General features: G+C 44.3%; 2 protein-coding genes across 11 annotated transcripts in view; both read left to right on the top strand.

Moving 5' to 3' along the window:
* The window catches only part of NCKAP5 (NCK associated protein 5), a 1340286-nt gene extending 1338818 nt beyond the window's left edge, over positions 1–1468 (top strand). For 8 of the 10 annotated variants that reach the window (XM_037850400.1, XM_037850401.1, XM_037850406.1 and 5 more), the window contains one exon: positions 99–1468. In XM_037850400.1, the coding sequence (XP_037706328.1) occupies positions 99–377 (279 nt within the window). In that variant the 3' untranslated portion in view covers positions 378–1468. The remainder of the gene's footprint in view (positions 1–98) is intronic. The other 2 variants (XR_005218940.1, XR_005218939.1) reach the window with 2 other exon arrangements.
* A 1672-nt stretch (positions 1469–3140) lies between these two features.
* LYPD1 (LY6/PLAUR domain containing 1) overlaps positions 3141–16609 on the top strand; it is a 96058-nt gene continuing 82589 nt past the window's right edge. Inside the window, exons 1-2 of the mRNA XM_037850409.1 lie at positions 3141–3437; positions 4735–4872. Coding sequence (XP_037706337.1) covers positions 3386–3437; positions 4735–4872 — 190 coding nt within the window. The 5' untranslated portion in view covers positions 3141–3385. The remainder of the gene's footprint in view (positions 3438–4734; positions 4873–16609) is intronic.

The raw sequence follows: 16609 nt of genomic DNA, 5'->3' as shown, positions 1-16609 counted from the left end.
TAAACTGTACTTTATACAGACAGTAATTGAATATTGGATGGAATAACTTGATTTTCCAAAGAAATATGTTTCTAATATTTTCCTCTTTTTTATTGCAGAAATTGAAACAAGTTGAAGAAACAAAAGAAGATCCTGAGAATAGATTATCTAAAATTTCCCCGGAGTCATTCAATAAATTTAACAGCAATACCGTGATTTTATTAGAACAAGAGGACTCTCTGAACAAGGTTGAAGGACAAAAAGAACAAAAAGAAAAAAATGAAGAAGCATCTTTGAGTAACTCAGATAGGCATGGGGTAGACAATTTGGAATCTTTGAGTGATTCTTTATATGATAGCTTCTCTTCCTGTGCAAGTCAGGGTTCAAATGATGTATAAAGGACTTTTTTTTCTTACTGAGCTGGAAAGGGAGCACTTAAGAAACTGGGGTGGAGCAGCAACAATATTCTATCTAATAAACACCAGAGCCTACCTTTTCAGATTCATGGTAGGCCACCCACTAGAGCGCATTGTCACAGCAATAAAGATACACTCCATTTGTTGTGTTTCTTGAAGATTAAAAGCAAACACACCCATGACACGGAAAAGTCTTAATTTTGCACTTTTTTTGAATACTTGTACAGAAGTTGTAAATGTTTTGGAAAAAGAGATTATATTTGTAGTTAAAAGAAAATGACAGCAATAAATTGACTCACTGCCATGCTCTTGAAATGATGTACTAAGTCTAAGAAGTTGATAATATATTTTTTAAAAAGTTCCACTAAAGTTTTAAGTTCATTGTCCTAACCTAAAATACGGCCTGCCGAAAAACCACAGAAATCACCACAATCTCCATCTCACAGTCTTGATTTGATATAAATTCTAATTCTAGTGCAATTTCAAAATTGTTGCCAGAGAGATTCAGGTTCTAGTAATAAGTGTAATTCTGCTTCTATGGAAAAATGAAAGGGGTACTGAAGTGTGACACTGAGAGGAAGGGATGTGTATCAGAAATGACCTTACTGTATTTCCAGGAGCAGGTTTTCCCTCCAAACATTTTCTTACATCCTCTTCTACTAAGTGTTTCTCTATAATTCTGAATATTATTTTTTCATTTTTATCTTCCTGCTTTTTATTCAAATCTAGGCAATCTAGAAATAAAAGCAAATTCCTATTTGCAATATTCACTTTTTTAAAAAATGGTTGGTGCTATGAAAAATTCTTACTTTTTAAAATCCTTTTTTCTACAAAGACTGCTTATGTGTAAGGATAAATTCTATTTCAAAGGTTTTGTGTATTTTTTCTAGATGTGAACTATTTATAATTGCTTTTGTACAGCAACTTGTAAACTAGGCATAATAAATATTTTTAGGATCTATATGGTTACTTTAGCACACACTTGTTTCTTTAAAGAGTATTGTACGATCAGTGTTATTTGGTTAATTTGTGCAATTGTTATATTTGGATTTTGTTGTCTTAAATGAAAATTATGTAACGTTTCATTGTCTTTCAGACTTTTAAAAAAATTCTTTTGTTTCATTTCTGAATAAAAGTTATATCACAATTGCACCCTCTGACAGCTTAAAAGAATTTGTCAAAAGCCTCTTTGGACCAGTTGGTTATTTGAAACATGATTCACATGTGCTCCAATGACGAATTTCCTGAAGGAATAAACAAACTGGCCCTTTTGCTCCAGAGACAGTAATTTAGCCAATTGTAAGATCACAGTCTGCAGACAAGCAAGTAATGGTCCAAGCATTTCAGCCTCCCCGAGGGGTTAACCAACTAGAAATGAAAGAAAGAGGGGGGACAAGGGGCGAGAAGGCGCCTAAGGCAGATTCGAAGAGATCTCTGCGGAGACTTAGAAGAAAGTCCGCCTTAAGCATTTCCAGACCTGTTCTGCTGGCAGGATGGGGAAATAAAAGATCAACACCCCCGGCTGAGAGCGCTTCTCCCAAGTGGTGACCGGGAGAAGAAGAGGGGGAAGAGGGGCAAAGAAAACATATTTCCACTGAAATGGGCGTCCCCTAGGGATTTGGGGAGAAGGAGTGCGGACGTGTGGGATTGGGGCGGGGGCACCTAAGCGCTCCGGGCGGGGAAGCAGGCTCCCGCGCCACACGCTGCAAGACGGGCGAGGAAAGCGAACGTGGCCGTGGCGTCCCCGGAGCCCACAAGGTGGGTCACCAGGACTTGGCGGAGGGAGAAGAATTGGGGGTTGGGGGGACGCACAGAAAACAAATCCGGACTCCCAGAGGCGGAGCCCTTGGCTGGGGTAGCGCCGTAAAAGGAGAGGACGAGGGAAAATATACTAATAACCCATGGCTTTGGGGAGAGCTGGATGGAGCTACCCGGCGTTTTAGAGGGAAGGGAGTGGAGAAAAGCAACCCCCGCCCTTCTTCACCCAGATTTGCTTTCTGGTGGGAGCTTAGGGCTGATAGCCCCGGGACAGCCCCTTCCTAGGCTAGGCGACCAGGGCCGGTGTCTGCGTACCCTCTAACGGAGGAGGTCCAGAGGAGGGCGGCCCGAAGCCAGTGAGCCGGGCGGGGCAGGTTCCCACCACACCAGCCGCCCACCCCGCGGGTAGCAGAAGCCTAGCGGGTAGTAATAACCCAGGGGGTTCGCGGCAGAAGAGGAGGCGTGGCTGCATCCGACGCACGAGGGAGTCTGCGAGTGCGCAACTTTGCCGGCGCACCGGGAACGCGGCCCCTCCCGCGGCCCACCGCGCTGCAGCCCCAGCTGGGTGGGCCTGTCCCCGCCGCGGAGCTGCGGTTCAGACCCCCGGAGCGCGGAGGACGCGTTCCCTACGCCCTCCCCCGCTCCCCCCTTCCCCCGCCACACAAACACGGGTCCCCCAGCCCGCGTCTTGCGGGTGTCTGCAGCACCTGCTGCGCTCTCCCCACGGTTCCCCCAGCCCCCAGCCTCCTAACCTTTGAAAGCGGTACTCCCTTCGGGCGCCCCTTTCCCGGGGACGTGCGGAGGCGGGAGGGGAGGGCGGCAGGAAGGCGGTGGGAACGTGGAGAGATGGTCCCAGCCTTCCCCGCCCGCCACCCCCACCCCAACTCAGCAGCCGTCACGTGGTGCCTGGAGTAGGAGGTAGGGAAAAGAGCCGAGACTTTTTTGGGTGCTAGGGATCGCCAGTAGTTCCTTCAGTCTCAGCAGCCAACTCCGGAGGCGCTGCGCTCGGCCCGGGAGCAGAGCGAGTGGAGCGGCGACCCGCGGCCGGGAGCGGGCGATGCGGGCGCCGCCGGCGGCACCTGCGGCTCCTCTCGGCAGCGGCCGTTGTCTCCACCGCAGCAGCGCGGGCCCCAGCAGCCGAGGCAGCCACAGCCACTGTGGCCCGGGCAGCCTCCGCCGTGGTCTCAGCCTCTGATGCGCCTGCCCGCTCCCGGCCCAGCGGCTCCAGGAGGATGTGGGTCCTCGGCATCGCGGCAACTTTTTGCGGATTGTTATTGCTTCCAGGTAAGACCACGAAGCGACCGGCCCTCGGGCCAGGCGCGCACCCCCATCTACCTGCCAGCGCCCTCGTCGTAGCCCGGCGCTGCGCTGGGGTGGTCTAGCGAGAGTTTGGTAGTGGCGGCGGCTGGTGCCCGCAGGCGCTAAACTGGGAATGTCTGTAAGTCCCGCTCTACAGGAGAGCTGGGTATTTGCCGACTCCAGCTGCAGCTGTTCGCGCGTCGGGAGACGAGGCTGGGCTGGGGGAAGGGAGGCGAGCCCTGCCGGAGCTCCGCGGAGGAAGAGGGTCGCCCCCCTGAACCCCGCCAAGTTGTCGCGCGTCTCTGGCGACCGGGGAGGACAGCGCCACCGACAGGTGAACCACGCGCTGGGCAGCCCACGGCCCGGACGCACCCTGGCTGCGCTGCTGCGCTCGGAGGGCAGCTGTTGAGGGGCTGGGAGAGGGGCGCGCCGGAGCTCGTCTGCCGGGACTGGGCGGGGGACAGTTAGGTCTAGACAGAAGCTCGGGGACACGAGCAGAGCAGCCAGGCTGGCGCGATGAGAGCAGCAAACGTCTTGCTGCCTCTCTCCAGTTCGCCGACCGATCTCTGCAGAACTGGGACCCCCTCGGCGAACCCTAGCCAACCGGTTGCCCCGAAAGCTGGAGCCTCGGGGAACGGGATGCTGTGGCGGAGCGCCGGGGTAGCGCGCTCGCACACATGTGACCCCCTCCCACCCTCTACCGCCACCCCCACCGGAGCCCGCGCGGGAGACTTGGGGCTCGGCAGCACTTGGCGTCCGGTGCCGCCTCCTGGGGGGCCGTGCAGAAAGCCCCGGAGCTACTGCACAGGAACGGTGACTTTAAAAAATAAATAAATGAAACAAACAAAAAAAAAGGCGTCTGCGAATGCAATGGTGAACGATGCCAAAATAGTAATTAAGTAATTTGTAACCAATTAGCAATTAGGCAAATCCTTTGGCATAGTCTGCAGCTGACGCACGTTTCTGAGACCTCGCTCCCGAGGTTGTATCTTCTTAACTTCCTTGGGAAAAGGCTGACGGTGGTGGTGGATGAGCCCGTTGTTTCTGGAACAGTGGTCTAGGGTTCGCGGGCAGAATTCCACTTTATCCTGTGGGACCCTGGGTGCCGCGCCGCCACCTGCCGGCTTCAGCCACATCTGGCCCTAATTCGGAAACCCAGGAGTGGGGAGCCCCAGACATCCCAGAGGCCGGCAGCGACGGCTAGCTGGGGCAGAAGAGGGTCAAGGTTTCCGGGGTGGACTCTGTGGCAGCAGATCTGAACCCGACTGCGTCTGTCCCGCAGGCTTTGCGCTGCAAATCCAGTGTTACCAGTGTGAAGAATTCCAGCTGAACAACGACTGTTCCTCCCCCGAATTCATTGTGAATTGCACGGTGAACGTTCAAGACATGTGTCAGAAAGAAGTGATGGAGCAAAGTGCTGGTAAGAAGCGGGCAGCTCTCCCAGTCTCCTCTACAGACTGGTCTGGGGAGTGAGAGAGAGGGGGTCATTTAATTACAGGAAAAGGGACTGACTTTGATTTAAATCACCCACATTGGTTATCACAGATTTACTTGTAAAGTGCTGGAAAAATGGAGAGTTCCAAGTTACTTTAATTTCTTTAGAGTTAATTACCAAGGCATCTCCCCAGTGGCTCTGGGGAGGGAAGTGCATTTAAATTAATGGTTCTCTCTTTATTTACTTCCTTTGCCTCCTTAGCTAAAAGCTGATCAGGAGGCTAGAAAATATATCACGAAAGGGCCATGACTTGGGCAACTAGATAGTACCCTGTGTGTCATGATAGCCAGAAATACCAAGCTAGCTGAAGTTCCCACAGGTCAGAGCTTGAAAAATGTGTTTGGCCATAGAGCCACACCCTATTTCTTTGAAAAACACTACAGATCTTTATTTAATTTTAAAACTAATGCATCAAATTCCAGGCACAAATTGCCAAGATCTTTCAAGGGAATGTATTTCCCAGGCCCCTCCAACTTAGCTCCCTGCTGCCTGCTAGAAAGACCCAGGCGTTATGGAAAGGAAGAAGGGGTCTTGCTGGAGCAGAGTCTTCTCATTGAGGTGGACTCCCCAGACTCCCCTCCCAAAATAATCTATCAGAAATCAAAGTTCTCCAAAGTGCAACTGGGACTTTTGGGGAATGGTTGGTGCTGTAGCTTCAATTCCAAGGTCAAACCCGTTAACAGGGACTTTGCCATTTTAAGGATCCTGAAAAGATGGGAAATAGCAGGTGTGGTGAATGATATTGAAGGAACCCAAGCCCTGCTCCTCTTTAATTTGGTAAACTGCTCACAGACCCGTGTAAAGTGATTAGAACTGTCATGTGATTCCCTTAACCCACTGGCAAATTAATGCAAGGGCTCTGGTTTTAAAGCTGGCACCGGGAAAGTAGTTTCTTCTCAGAGAAGGACCTGGAAATGTCTTGTTGCTAGCTGCTTGGTTATTTGAGGAGCAGATGGTCGCTCGTCATTGTGGTATGATGTGGTGTGTGTGCGGTTTTAAAGTTGCTGCTCTTTATAGACCCGTATCAGACTCAGTGTGGATTCTTTCTGCCAAAATTACTCTTCTGGGAAGTCTGAGACATAATTGCTCTCAAGAGTAACTTGTCCCAAGAAAAGCGGCATGCAATGTTTTGTTATATGGGATGCAGACTATTAAAAAACAGAACAAAACAAAGTTAGTGGAGATTTAGTGGTGATTCTTTAGCTAAGATTGATACAGATGGTTTTGACAGGCTATTTCTACTTGTGTTTCATTCCTGAGCAAAAATTTACTGCCCTTGCTCCAGAGGGACTGCTGTGATTTTAGTCAGAATCACAGAACACTTGGTTACTTTCAAACGTTTGCAGCTTTCTTCCAGGCAGTAGTTTAGAGCCAGGCAAAATGGGATGTGCCCTGGACCCAGTGGGAACTTCTTCAGCATCTTTTAGGATGTTGCTTACATGGGGATCATGCTTTATTACATGGAATATGGTTGAGACAAGGAGAGAAAAGAATGTTGAACAGAATTACAGCCAGAAGAGAGATCCTTTTTCTGAGAGACATTCCTTCCTCTCTAAAAGTATATCTGAGATGAATACCATACACTCCATTTTCAAAATGCTGTTTTTCATCTTGCTTCATTCTCTGCTGCAAACTATGCTGTAAGACAGGCAAGGCAAGCATTATAACTTCCATTTTATCTCCAGGTAGCTGTAGCACAGAGAATCCTTAAGCACCTGGGCTGAGGTTGCTCATTTTCTATCTGTTTCATCAAGGTGGGAGCCTCTCGCAGCCAGACTCCTCTGTCCCCATGCCATAGGTCATAAGGGGCAGAGACACTGAATTGAGATTGTGAAGTTTAAGAAATAGAAATATAAGTTGGTAAACTCAAATGAAAAGCCAGTTAGGAGGGGAAGGAAGTTAGGTCTCGATCTGTGCTTGGGGAAGCAAGTCATTTGGAGCCTCAGTTCAGTAGGAATCAGCCAGTGTATTTGTTGCTTGCATTGAAAGAGCAATGCAAGGGGGGGAGAGGAGGGTGTTAACTTTCTAAGTCACTTCCATTTCCATCTCTGCATAATTGTTGAGACTAATGAATTTAAGTGACAGTTACTCTCCTTTTATTGGCAAGGATGGAGGGTAAGCCCTAAACTGATTGTAAATGACCTCAATGTGGTAATAATAATTGGAGAAATAGATAAGCGTAGCCTCTGTCCTGTGTCCTTATGCATCAGACATTACTCCTTCTATTGTATGAAATCTGGTATTCCTCTTCTGAAGCTTCCTCTTCTGAAGCTCATGCCACATCCTGCCAGCATTTAAATCCACTGTAGGGTCACCTTCTCCACTCTGGAGAAAGTAACACTGATGAATGGTATTAGAAATCAAGGTCAATTTTTTTTTTTAAAGTTCATCAATAATGTATATTCTGAGAATCTTGAGAGTATTAGAGCTGAAATGACCCAGTGACTCTCGGTTAAGGGTACACATCAAAATCACCCTGGAAGTTTTGTCCAAATCCATAACTGCCCCCCACCTTGAAGAGGCCTATTCAGTGAGACTGGGGTGATGGAGTTGGCCATGGGTGTTTTGTCACGCTCCCCAGGGATGTCCAAAGTGGGAGATGGTAGATCTGCTCTAAGCTTTTTTAGTGTTATAGAGGAAGAAAACGGGGTCCAAAAAAGATGAATGGCTGATCCAAAGCCGTCAGCCAACTGTTACTAAAAAGCACTTGAAGCTTGCTGCGAGGCAAGTGCCTTATATAGTAAAATACACTGCCAAGTTCACTGGCAGGGATGACCCAGGCAAAGTGCTGAGGATTTAGACAATTTTAATAGCCACTAAGTTCATCTGACAGGCTGAGTGGACCGGTTGAGAACAAGCAAAGAAGTGTATGTTAAAAGGATATGAGAACCAACCAGTCATATTTTTAAAGTTTGAATGCTATGTGGACTGGCATTTTTCATAAGGATAGAAAAGCCCAGAGTTTTTTTATGGACTAAGAGATTTTAATGAACCAAGCAAGTCTGACATTAAGCAGTAATGAAAGGCATACTCTTTCTCAAAAATACCAGCAATGCAATATGCCCAGGTCTTCAGTAAGTCCTTTCTGGATTAAGTCTGCAAGCTCAGCTCTTATGAATTTTGAGGCCGGTACATTTAATTTTCATTCGGGAAGTATATTTAAAATTAACCTTCACCTGTTCCCCAGAGTGACATTCCTGTTAGGTGCTGAGATTATTTTCCACTGCTCTTTTTACCCCTTGGTCATTTCTGGAGTAATAAGGCACCAGCTGTGGGGAAGGGAAGGTTTGGTTCAGCTTCTTTCAGTGTCCTCACTAATTGATATTTAAATGTTCGCATAACAAATGACTTGGTCTCCCATGCTCTGTACTTAATGAGTTAGGGTCCACTTACTAGCACCCTTGATAATGACATTTCCTTTGCTCCTACTTTTCACTGCAAACCGCAAAATATGTCAAATATCGATTTTCATTTCAGAATAGAAACCACCCCCCAGCCTGAATTTTTAAACCGGAGTATAAAGAATGTGGATTTGCATTTGTTTGACAGTGCAATCTTGTAATTAGAGTTTTTCCTCTCGACTAGATACAGTGAAAGGGGCATAATTTAATTTTTATAGACTAACCAATTTCTTCCCTTGGTAAAATATAGCTCTGTCAGTGAGCAAAATGTTACAGGTTCTCCTATTACCTTATTTAAAAGTTAAATGCAGTACATTGAGAGAAAGTTCCTGGTCTGAATCAGTAACCTAATCGATCTCTTCACCCATCTTTTGCAACATGCATTAATCTATTTGTCTGTTTTGCAATACAGGAGTCACTGATTTACATGCCGTGTTGCATCCACATTATAGCTGGATAAGTAATAGCTATTTTCCTTTTGGATTAGTTAGTGCTCATTAAGTTGGGCAGGAATGGCCCCATGTCTTGGGTGGATTCGTTTTATGCTTTATTTCCTCAGGGGCTAAATAAGGGATAACAAGTGAAGACTTGATTTCCCTAAAATAATTGGTCACTCTTTCTTCGTAAACAAGAATGGAAAGTTAAACATAGTCTTAAGTTTTGTTAAGTCTATGTTCTGCTTAATTTCACCAAGATTTAAAATAATAGTCCCTAGTTTGTGCTTGCAGTGGGAAGAAGGGCCAGTCCTTAATCGATATTAAAGCGTAATTGCTTTAAACCTGGATTCTTTTAAGATGCACACACTTGCAAATATATATTTTTTGTAACAAAAATGAACATGTTGGTCCTCCTTCTTCACACATGTTCAGATTGCAGAATGCTTATTTTGTGCCAGGTTGCAAGCAAGGAGATGTTTTCTAATATTTTTTTTTTTTACAGGAACAACTTTATTAGGGGTACCGGTGATATCTGTTAATCTTCTAGTGTCCCCATCTTTCCCATATCTTTTCACCTTCTATGAGTCCTCTTCTATTATTTCCCTTTTAGACATCCCATCTCCCATCCTTACTTCCTTACCTCAAACTCTTTTTGAACCGATCACATGGGCTATCAAATATGCTCTACAAAGAAAGTGAAAAAAGATCACTGTATTTTAATTTCAGCAAAGGAGACTTCAACGGGATAAAAAAAAGATTCAGATGTCAAAAAAGACATCTTCTATATTAACACCAGCCCTGCTAAAAAGGTTTCCATGACAACTTCAATAAAGTTATGAATTACACAGGAAAAGGTTCTGTGCAACCCATGTCAATACCACTTCCTCTTTTTGGGGAAGACACTAAAAGAGCACCTTTTTCTTTGGGGCAAGACATTTTGCTAATCAGTTTGCTCACTTAGTTCTCGGAAGCATCCGTCTTTCTTTGTGGCAGCTGTAGCTGGTTTCTGATTAAGTATTTGGAGGGTGAATATCAAATGCCTTTAGTCCCTCTGACTCTCCAGTAAGTGGAGAATTCTTTTTTTTTAACTTTCTAGCTGAACAAGCAGCCAATGCTGACCTCCCATCTCCATAGACAAAATGTTCAAAGATTGATTAAGCTCTCCTGTAATGCTAATTCCTCTGCTACGATTTCATGAAAGCTTCTGTCATTGATGGTTTTCCTAATGAGTTTAAACAGAGGCTTCAAAGCTGCGGTTTTTCCCAAGTGGAAATGAAACGAAGTATAAAAACAAAGCACACTATTCCCTTTGAACTTTAAAAAGGAATTCTCCTTCCCTTAAAGATTCCTGAGACAACAACAGAAAAGATCTAAATACAGCCCTCTTTCTGTCTCTTTTTCTCTCCCTCTTCCCTCCAGCCCCCTTTCCCTCCCTCCACTCCTCCTGACTCTCCTTGCCTACTTCATACTTTTGGAATGATCGACTGATTAGGTTCTCCTACCCAAATTAGGCAAAGGTTTATTAACACACTGTGCAGAAAGACTGAACACCTGAATCCCTGTGTTTTTCAGTTGTCGGATGGAAAGGGTAGAGGGGAGAGAGCACTCACATACAAGGCTCCCCATGTGTCATAACTTCGAACAGGTTACTTAACACCTCTCCAATCCCGGACTCAGCTTCTTCCCCTCTAAACTGTAGAAGCAGGCTGCCTGTTTTGTAGTGAGGATACAGCAAGAGAATGAGAAATGCTGTCAGGGTAGCCACCCTGAAGAGTCAGTCCTAAAGAAACGAAAACCTGCCTAAATGCTCACCAGGAGTTATTTCATCCACTGTCCTTACCTGCCTCTCACAGCTGACCCAGGTCCTTACTTAGCACACTGTTTCCTAATTCCTCAGGCCAAGGGAGCCCTTGATTTCAGCCTTCACTTCCTTACGATAGGATCCTCATAGTTGTCCTAGAAGGTTCACAGTGTAAGTCATCTCCCCACTTTGATAGTTGGTGAAGCTGGGATGCAGACAGGTTCAGCTGATCTGGGACTGAAATTCAAGTGCCTTCCCCTTCCCCTTCCCCAGGGTTTCATTAGTCATGTTCTGATGCCACGTCCCCCATTTTTCTTTTCTTTTTGTCATTTTAAAATAACTTTATTGAGATATAATTCACATGATAAAATTCACTCTTTTAAAGTGTGTAATTCAGAGGCTTTTAGTTTATTCACAGAATTGTGCAACGGTTGCCACTATATAATATCAAAAATATTTTCAGCACTCCCAAAAGAAACCTTGTACCCTTTAGCAGTCATGTCCCATCTCTCTGTCTCCGGAGCTCCAGGAAACCACGGACCTACTTTCTGTTCCTATGTATTGGCAAATTCAGGACATTTCATATAAGTGAAATCATACAATATGTGGCCTTTGGCCGCTGGCTTCCTTCCCTTAGGATATTTTCCAGGTTCATCCTTGCCACTTCCCAATTTGAGATGCCCCTTTCCTCTTATGCAAGGATCTGAAGAGACACCTCAAGTTTGGCAGATCCCTAAATCATAGCATGGGGTGGGTAGGATGAGATGGGAATGGGATAGGGCATGGTTGTGAGCTATAGAACTCCACTGGTTACTGAGCCAATTTACTGAGTTAAGATAAAAACCTGTGCCAAGAGCAAGGCATTTCAATGAGCCCCAGGGCCAAGGAATTCACCTTTTTCAGGCATCTGCTTTGTGCCCGGCACAGGGCTTTCCATCCAGTGCCATTTATTGAATAGTTTATCTTTTCTGTGAGGGTATCTTAAATAAGCTTCTGTTAACTGCGAGAATCCTCAGGCCCACGAATGGGCTATTTCTGATGTCTGAAGCCCTTGTCAGTGATCCCAATTCCTTCCCAACACCAGGCCTGGCCACGGGCCTTCGGGAACTCGACACCTTCAAGGTTAGAAGAGACTTAAATCTCTCTGGCCCACCACTTTGATTTCACAGGTGAGAAGACAGTGGCTCAGAAAAAGTTTCATTCCCGAGAGCTTAAGCGTCTTGATCAGTCCATTTCTCTGTTCTCCTGAGAAGGCTTCAGGGTAAACGTGTTCAGAGGCATTCTCAGGAAATATTTTGCTTAAGGAGACCAGATTCTGGCATGATTTGCACCTACAGTGAAGACTCACTGTCTATCCCCAGTTCTAGCTTTTTATCCCCATACCAAATCATTGATGACAGCCTTCGTTGAGGCAGAGCCAATTACTCCTTTAGAGGTAGAGAATATTTTTTTTTCTCTATAATGTTCTCCTCAAAGATAAGCTGGATTTTATTCCTTGTCCTTATAGTTTTCTTTGTGGTAGAAGTGATTGTATTTCAGGGAGGGAGAATCACTGATAGGATACAATGTGTTTCTGCTTGCCCCCAGCACTCCACAAAAGGCGATAACTTTAACTTAGGGCTTCCATCAGCTCTGAGTTGAATTAGTTTGCAAATAAAGACAAGAATTATAACATATGACATTAATTGTTGCTACACAGGGTAAACTTTGGATTTTGTCTACATTGCAATTCAGAAGCTGTTTCACAGGCCAGCCTTTAACCAGCCCATTCTCTTGTTAATAAATTGCTTCCAGTCTCTTCCCCTTGCCTCCAACACTACAAAGCAAAGTAGGAGATGAACAGAATTAAGTGCTTTTGATAAGGTGAAACTACCAAGAGTTTGTAATAAATTGGCTTTTTAAAAGATTGCGTTTAAATGTTAAAAAGCAGTGATGGGTCAAGTCTTTGATCTCTAGTTATTTATGACTTTGCAAACCAAGAGAGGGATACAGATGCTAAAGTGATGAAGTGTTGTGTTATTTTAAGGAAGTTGTGAATACTTGGTCCAATGCATTTCATTTCTACTGGACATGGACAATAGCTTTTTATGTGTATCTATTTCTTGGACTTGTTGGAGAGAGCGGTGGAACGACTGGAGACGGTGTCAGAGGCGGGTGACACCGGTGGTCATGCTTAGCCCACTGTAATCTGTGCGTGCTTTACACAGGATGCATACAAATTTGCAGAGCAGTTTACAGTGTCTTCCCTGGGGCTTCTTCAAAGAGCATCGTCGGAAGCAGGTGTATTAAGTGATGTTGGACAATGGGTTTTATCTACTGCTTTACTGCTTATGCAAAGTCAGGCAAGCCACTTGGGTCTTTGTAACTTCAGAGAATCTGTTCAGAAATAACAAGAGGCTGGGAGGTTTGACTAGTTTCCCACCCAGCTAAGCCAGCCAAACTGGGAGTGCAAAGGGATCTCGGCTTCAAAGCAAGCACTAGATTCTTTAGAGGTTTTCTGCCTTCAGAAGGAAAAGCAAGCATTGAGTGGGTGGCTATGGTGCCTGAAGAATGATGAGTTAGCAAACTTTCTTTGAAAGGCTGAACAGCTTTCCACTCAGCCTGTCACTCGCTGTTGTAAGGGAAAGAGATAAAGCTAGTCAGAAGCAAATTTTTGCGTAAAAGTGGGTTAAGAGCGGGAGACTAAATCAACGGCCCTAAAACCTAGGTCTCCGTGTAAAAGACGGCTGTGGCCGTGCTTACCTGCACCCCTTTGGAAACACTTCTATCAGTTCACCTTTGAGGTGTAGGCAACGATGCAAGGATAACAGAAAGATGTTCTGACAATTTTATATTTGTTCAGTGTTCTCAAGCCAGCAGTTTGCCCGGCGCCAGATCCTTTTGGTATTTTAGAGTATATTTTCCTAATTGAATTGAACTAAAGCTCCATTCACTTGAGCCCACTCATGGTTTTCATTTCTGTACACTGGCTCCTGAAAGGACACTGTTGTGTGCCTTTTCCTGACTCCTCCCTCCGTCCTCCTCTCTTTCTCATACACACACACACTCACATACTCTCTCTCACACATGCTGATACATAGACACACAGTACATATTTGCTGAACGTGTATACTTGAAGAAATCAAGTTTCAAGCTAAAACAGGTGGATTTATCAGCACTGTTTAAATATCAAGTTTAATATCCTTTTGCTTTTTAGTTAAACTAGCAATAGTCAGCTAATGCCTGCTGGTAACAGTGATCCTTTAAGGAACAAGTCTGAAATGTAATCCACCCCAGTTTTTTTGTCGGCTTGTTTCAAGGCTGATGTGACTTTGCTTTGAGGGACACACACACACACACACACCACTCACACATGTATGCCTCTCTACAACACCCAGATAACTGGGCACCCTAGTCAGCTTGGGGAACGGTGGCCACCTAGTCAGTCCTATCAGCTGGAGGTTTAAGTTTTCTGGAACTCTCTCACACTGAGGAGATCAGCCTTGGTCACAAAATCCCTTAAGAATAAAGAAAGTCTCCTCACAGAATCATAGTCCCACCTCCAAACGTCTGCCCCCATCCCCAATCCTCTCCCACACAGGAAATGCAAGTTAAAAGTATACATAGATATGTTCCACAAGACCAAAGAAATCAACTTTCACTGGGGAAGAAAGGGGTTACTTCTAAACCATTTAGTTTGGGCAAATTAAACCTTAGAGGTAAGCAGGGGTAACATACACTGTATTTTTACTCTCCTATTATCTTACACTGTTTCTTTGGGCTCTAACAATTCAACTAATCACTTGGGATCTTGCCCCCTTTTATTTAATATCGTTAATATCATTGTCACAAAACCTGAGTGCCATTCTCATCTGGAAGCCCAAAGAAGGGCTGGCTGCAACAGCTCCCAGTCAGCAGGAAGCATTTTGGTGTATCCCCTTCATTAGTCTGTGGAGCACAGCTTCAGAAGAGAATTAATCAGCTGTTACTGCTACCACTAGACCTCACTTCCTCAATCACTTAAGAATGTGTTTGGCTGCAAGTAAAGGGACTTAAGTCATAAAGACATTTGTTGTTTTCCTTACAAGACAATCCAATAGTAGGTGGTCTTGGGGTTGCTCCCACAGCTCAGTGATGCCCCTCACAGACCAGGCTCTCTCCATTTGCCTGCTCACTTTCCTAAGCAGGTTGGCATCTTGTCCTCGTGCTGTCTCTTGCTCACGAGATGGCTGCTATGTTCCAATTAAAGGGAAGGGATAGCACCAGGGAGCTTTTATATTCGGCTTCTCCTTTTTATAAGAAAACAAAAACTCCCCAAATCCTCCAGAACTTTGTTTCATGGCCCTACTAGCTATAGGAAGACTGGGAAAGTGAATGTTTGATAAAAGACAAGTTGGATTAAGAGGATTGGCTTAAACCAGTCGTGCTTCATCCCCTGAGGCTTAGTGTGAAATTGGGGTTATATTAGCAAGGAAGAAGGCAGATGGTGGTGATTGGGTGCTCAACTGTCAATGGATGCCAGATCAATTTTTGAGGAATCTATGCATAAGATTGGGAAAATTCAAGTACAGTGCTTCCAGGGTCCCCTGGAGAAAGAAGAGGGATGATTTCTTCTCCCAATCATCATCAGCATTTTTTCCTAAATTGAGTATGGAAATAATGCATAGTCAGGGGGCCTTCATCCTCAGCCATTGTCACATTTTGGAAAGAGAAAGTGATGACCTGAATTTTTTTAAATTAATATTTCTTAGGTTTCAGAATGTGAAAATTAGAAGAAAAAGTGAAAATCACCCATACTCTCACTATTTAAGGATGATATGAAGTCAATTCCCCCACCCCATCCTTTCCTTCCAGTTCTCTCTTATAGAAGGAACCATTGATAATAACAGAAGTTTCCATAATTTTTTTTGACACTTAGGCAGTTACACACATATATGAAAACATTTGAACTACGTTATAGTTATTATTTATTCAGTTTTTAAAAGTATTTACTGAACACTTTTTTATGGATGAGTGTACCTTTTTCAATCATCAATTCTATCTTGACTTCTTTATGAATCAGTAGTTTATTATTTGTTATGGCTGCTTGATATTTTTATTATATGAATGTACCACAATTTATGTAACTATTCTCTTATCACTGTATCAAGTATTTTCTTGATTGTTTTATATTGAAACAATAATGAATTGAATATTCTTTTATGTACATCCTTGTGCATTGCTCTTTTTATTTTTGATGTCCCAAAATTTAGCACAAGAGGTAGATGACTTTCCAGGATTCAGGTTCACTGGATGGTGAGATATATGAGTATAACTCAATTTTAGTGTGGTGATATTTTCTGCAAAGGCGAATGACATGTTCATGGGGACAAATGCAAGGGTGCTTTGGCTTAAATGGTTAGATGTTCTAGGCTCATCCCTTCTGCACCAAGGACTCCATTGTTCCCACATTTGGGTGAATATGTATGCAAGAAACTGATTATCTATCTTTGAGCCCACTATGTTAATCTTAGCATTTCAGAACAATAATCAGAAGGGCATCAGGTTAACAATGCAGGAGCACAGTTTCATAAATCATTGAAGGATATTGTTAATACTGAGATAATGTTAAATATCTGTTCCCTCAGTCCCCTGTGGCAAACCGAAGAACAAAGATACCAGCCGTAGAAAGCAAGTGACTGCACAGAAAATCTCTCTGGCTCAGAAATATTATAAATGAGCAGAGTAGTCCAAATCTAATGTGAGACTGAAGTAAAACCAACAGTCAGCATCAGACATTTCGGGTTGGTTACGTGGTTTCTATAATTAAGTTGGCATCAGTGGTTAACAGCCTTGAAAATTAAACTCAACAAAAAACTCTTGAAAAGGATAATCAGAGCCTTCTGAATAATGAAGCTGAGACATCCCTGTTAAAAAGAAAAAGAATGTGTTCTTGCAGTGTCTTGTTTCCTGTCTACTTTTCTGTTGTTGTAGCTGTCATTTTTACAGACACATTTGCCTTTTTCTTAGGGGTCATGCCAACTCTTAGCATGGCCCTCAATTTC

Source organism: Choloepus didactylus, chromosome 9 (genome assembly GCF_015220235.1).
Source record: "Choloepus didactylus isolate mChoDid1 chromosome 9, mChoDid1.pri, whole genome shotgun sequence".
Classification (NCBI taxonomy): Eukaryota; Metazoa; Chordata; class Mammalia; order Pilosa; family Megalonychidae; genus Choloepus; species Choloepus didactylus.
The sequence above is the reverse complement of the archived record's forward strand: the minus strand, read 5'-3'. Positions and strand labels throughout refer to the sequence as shown.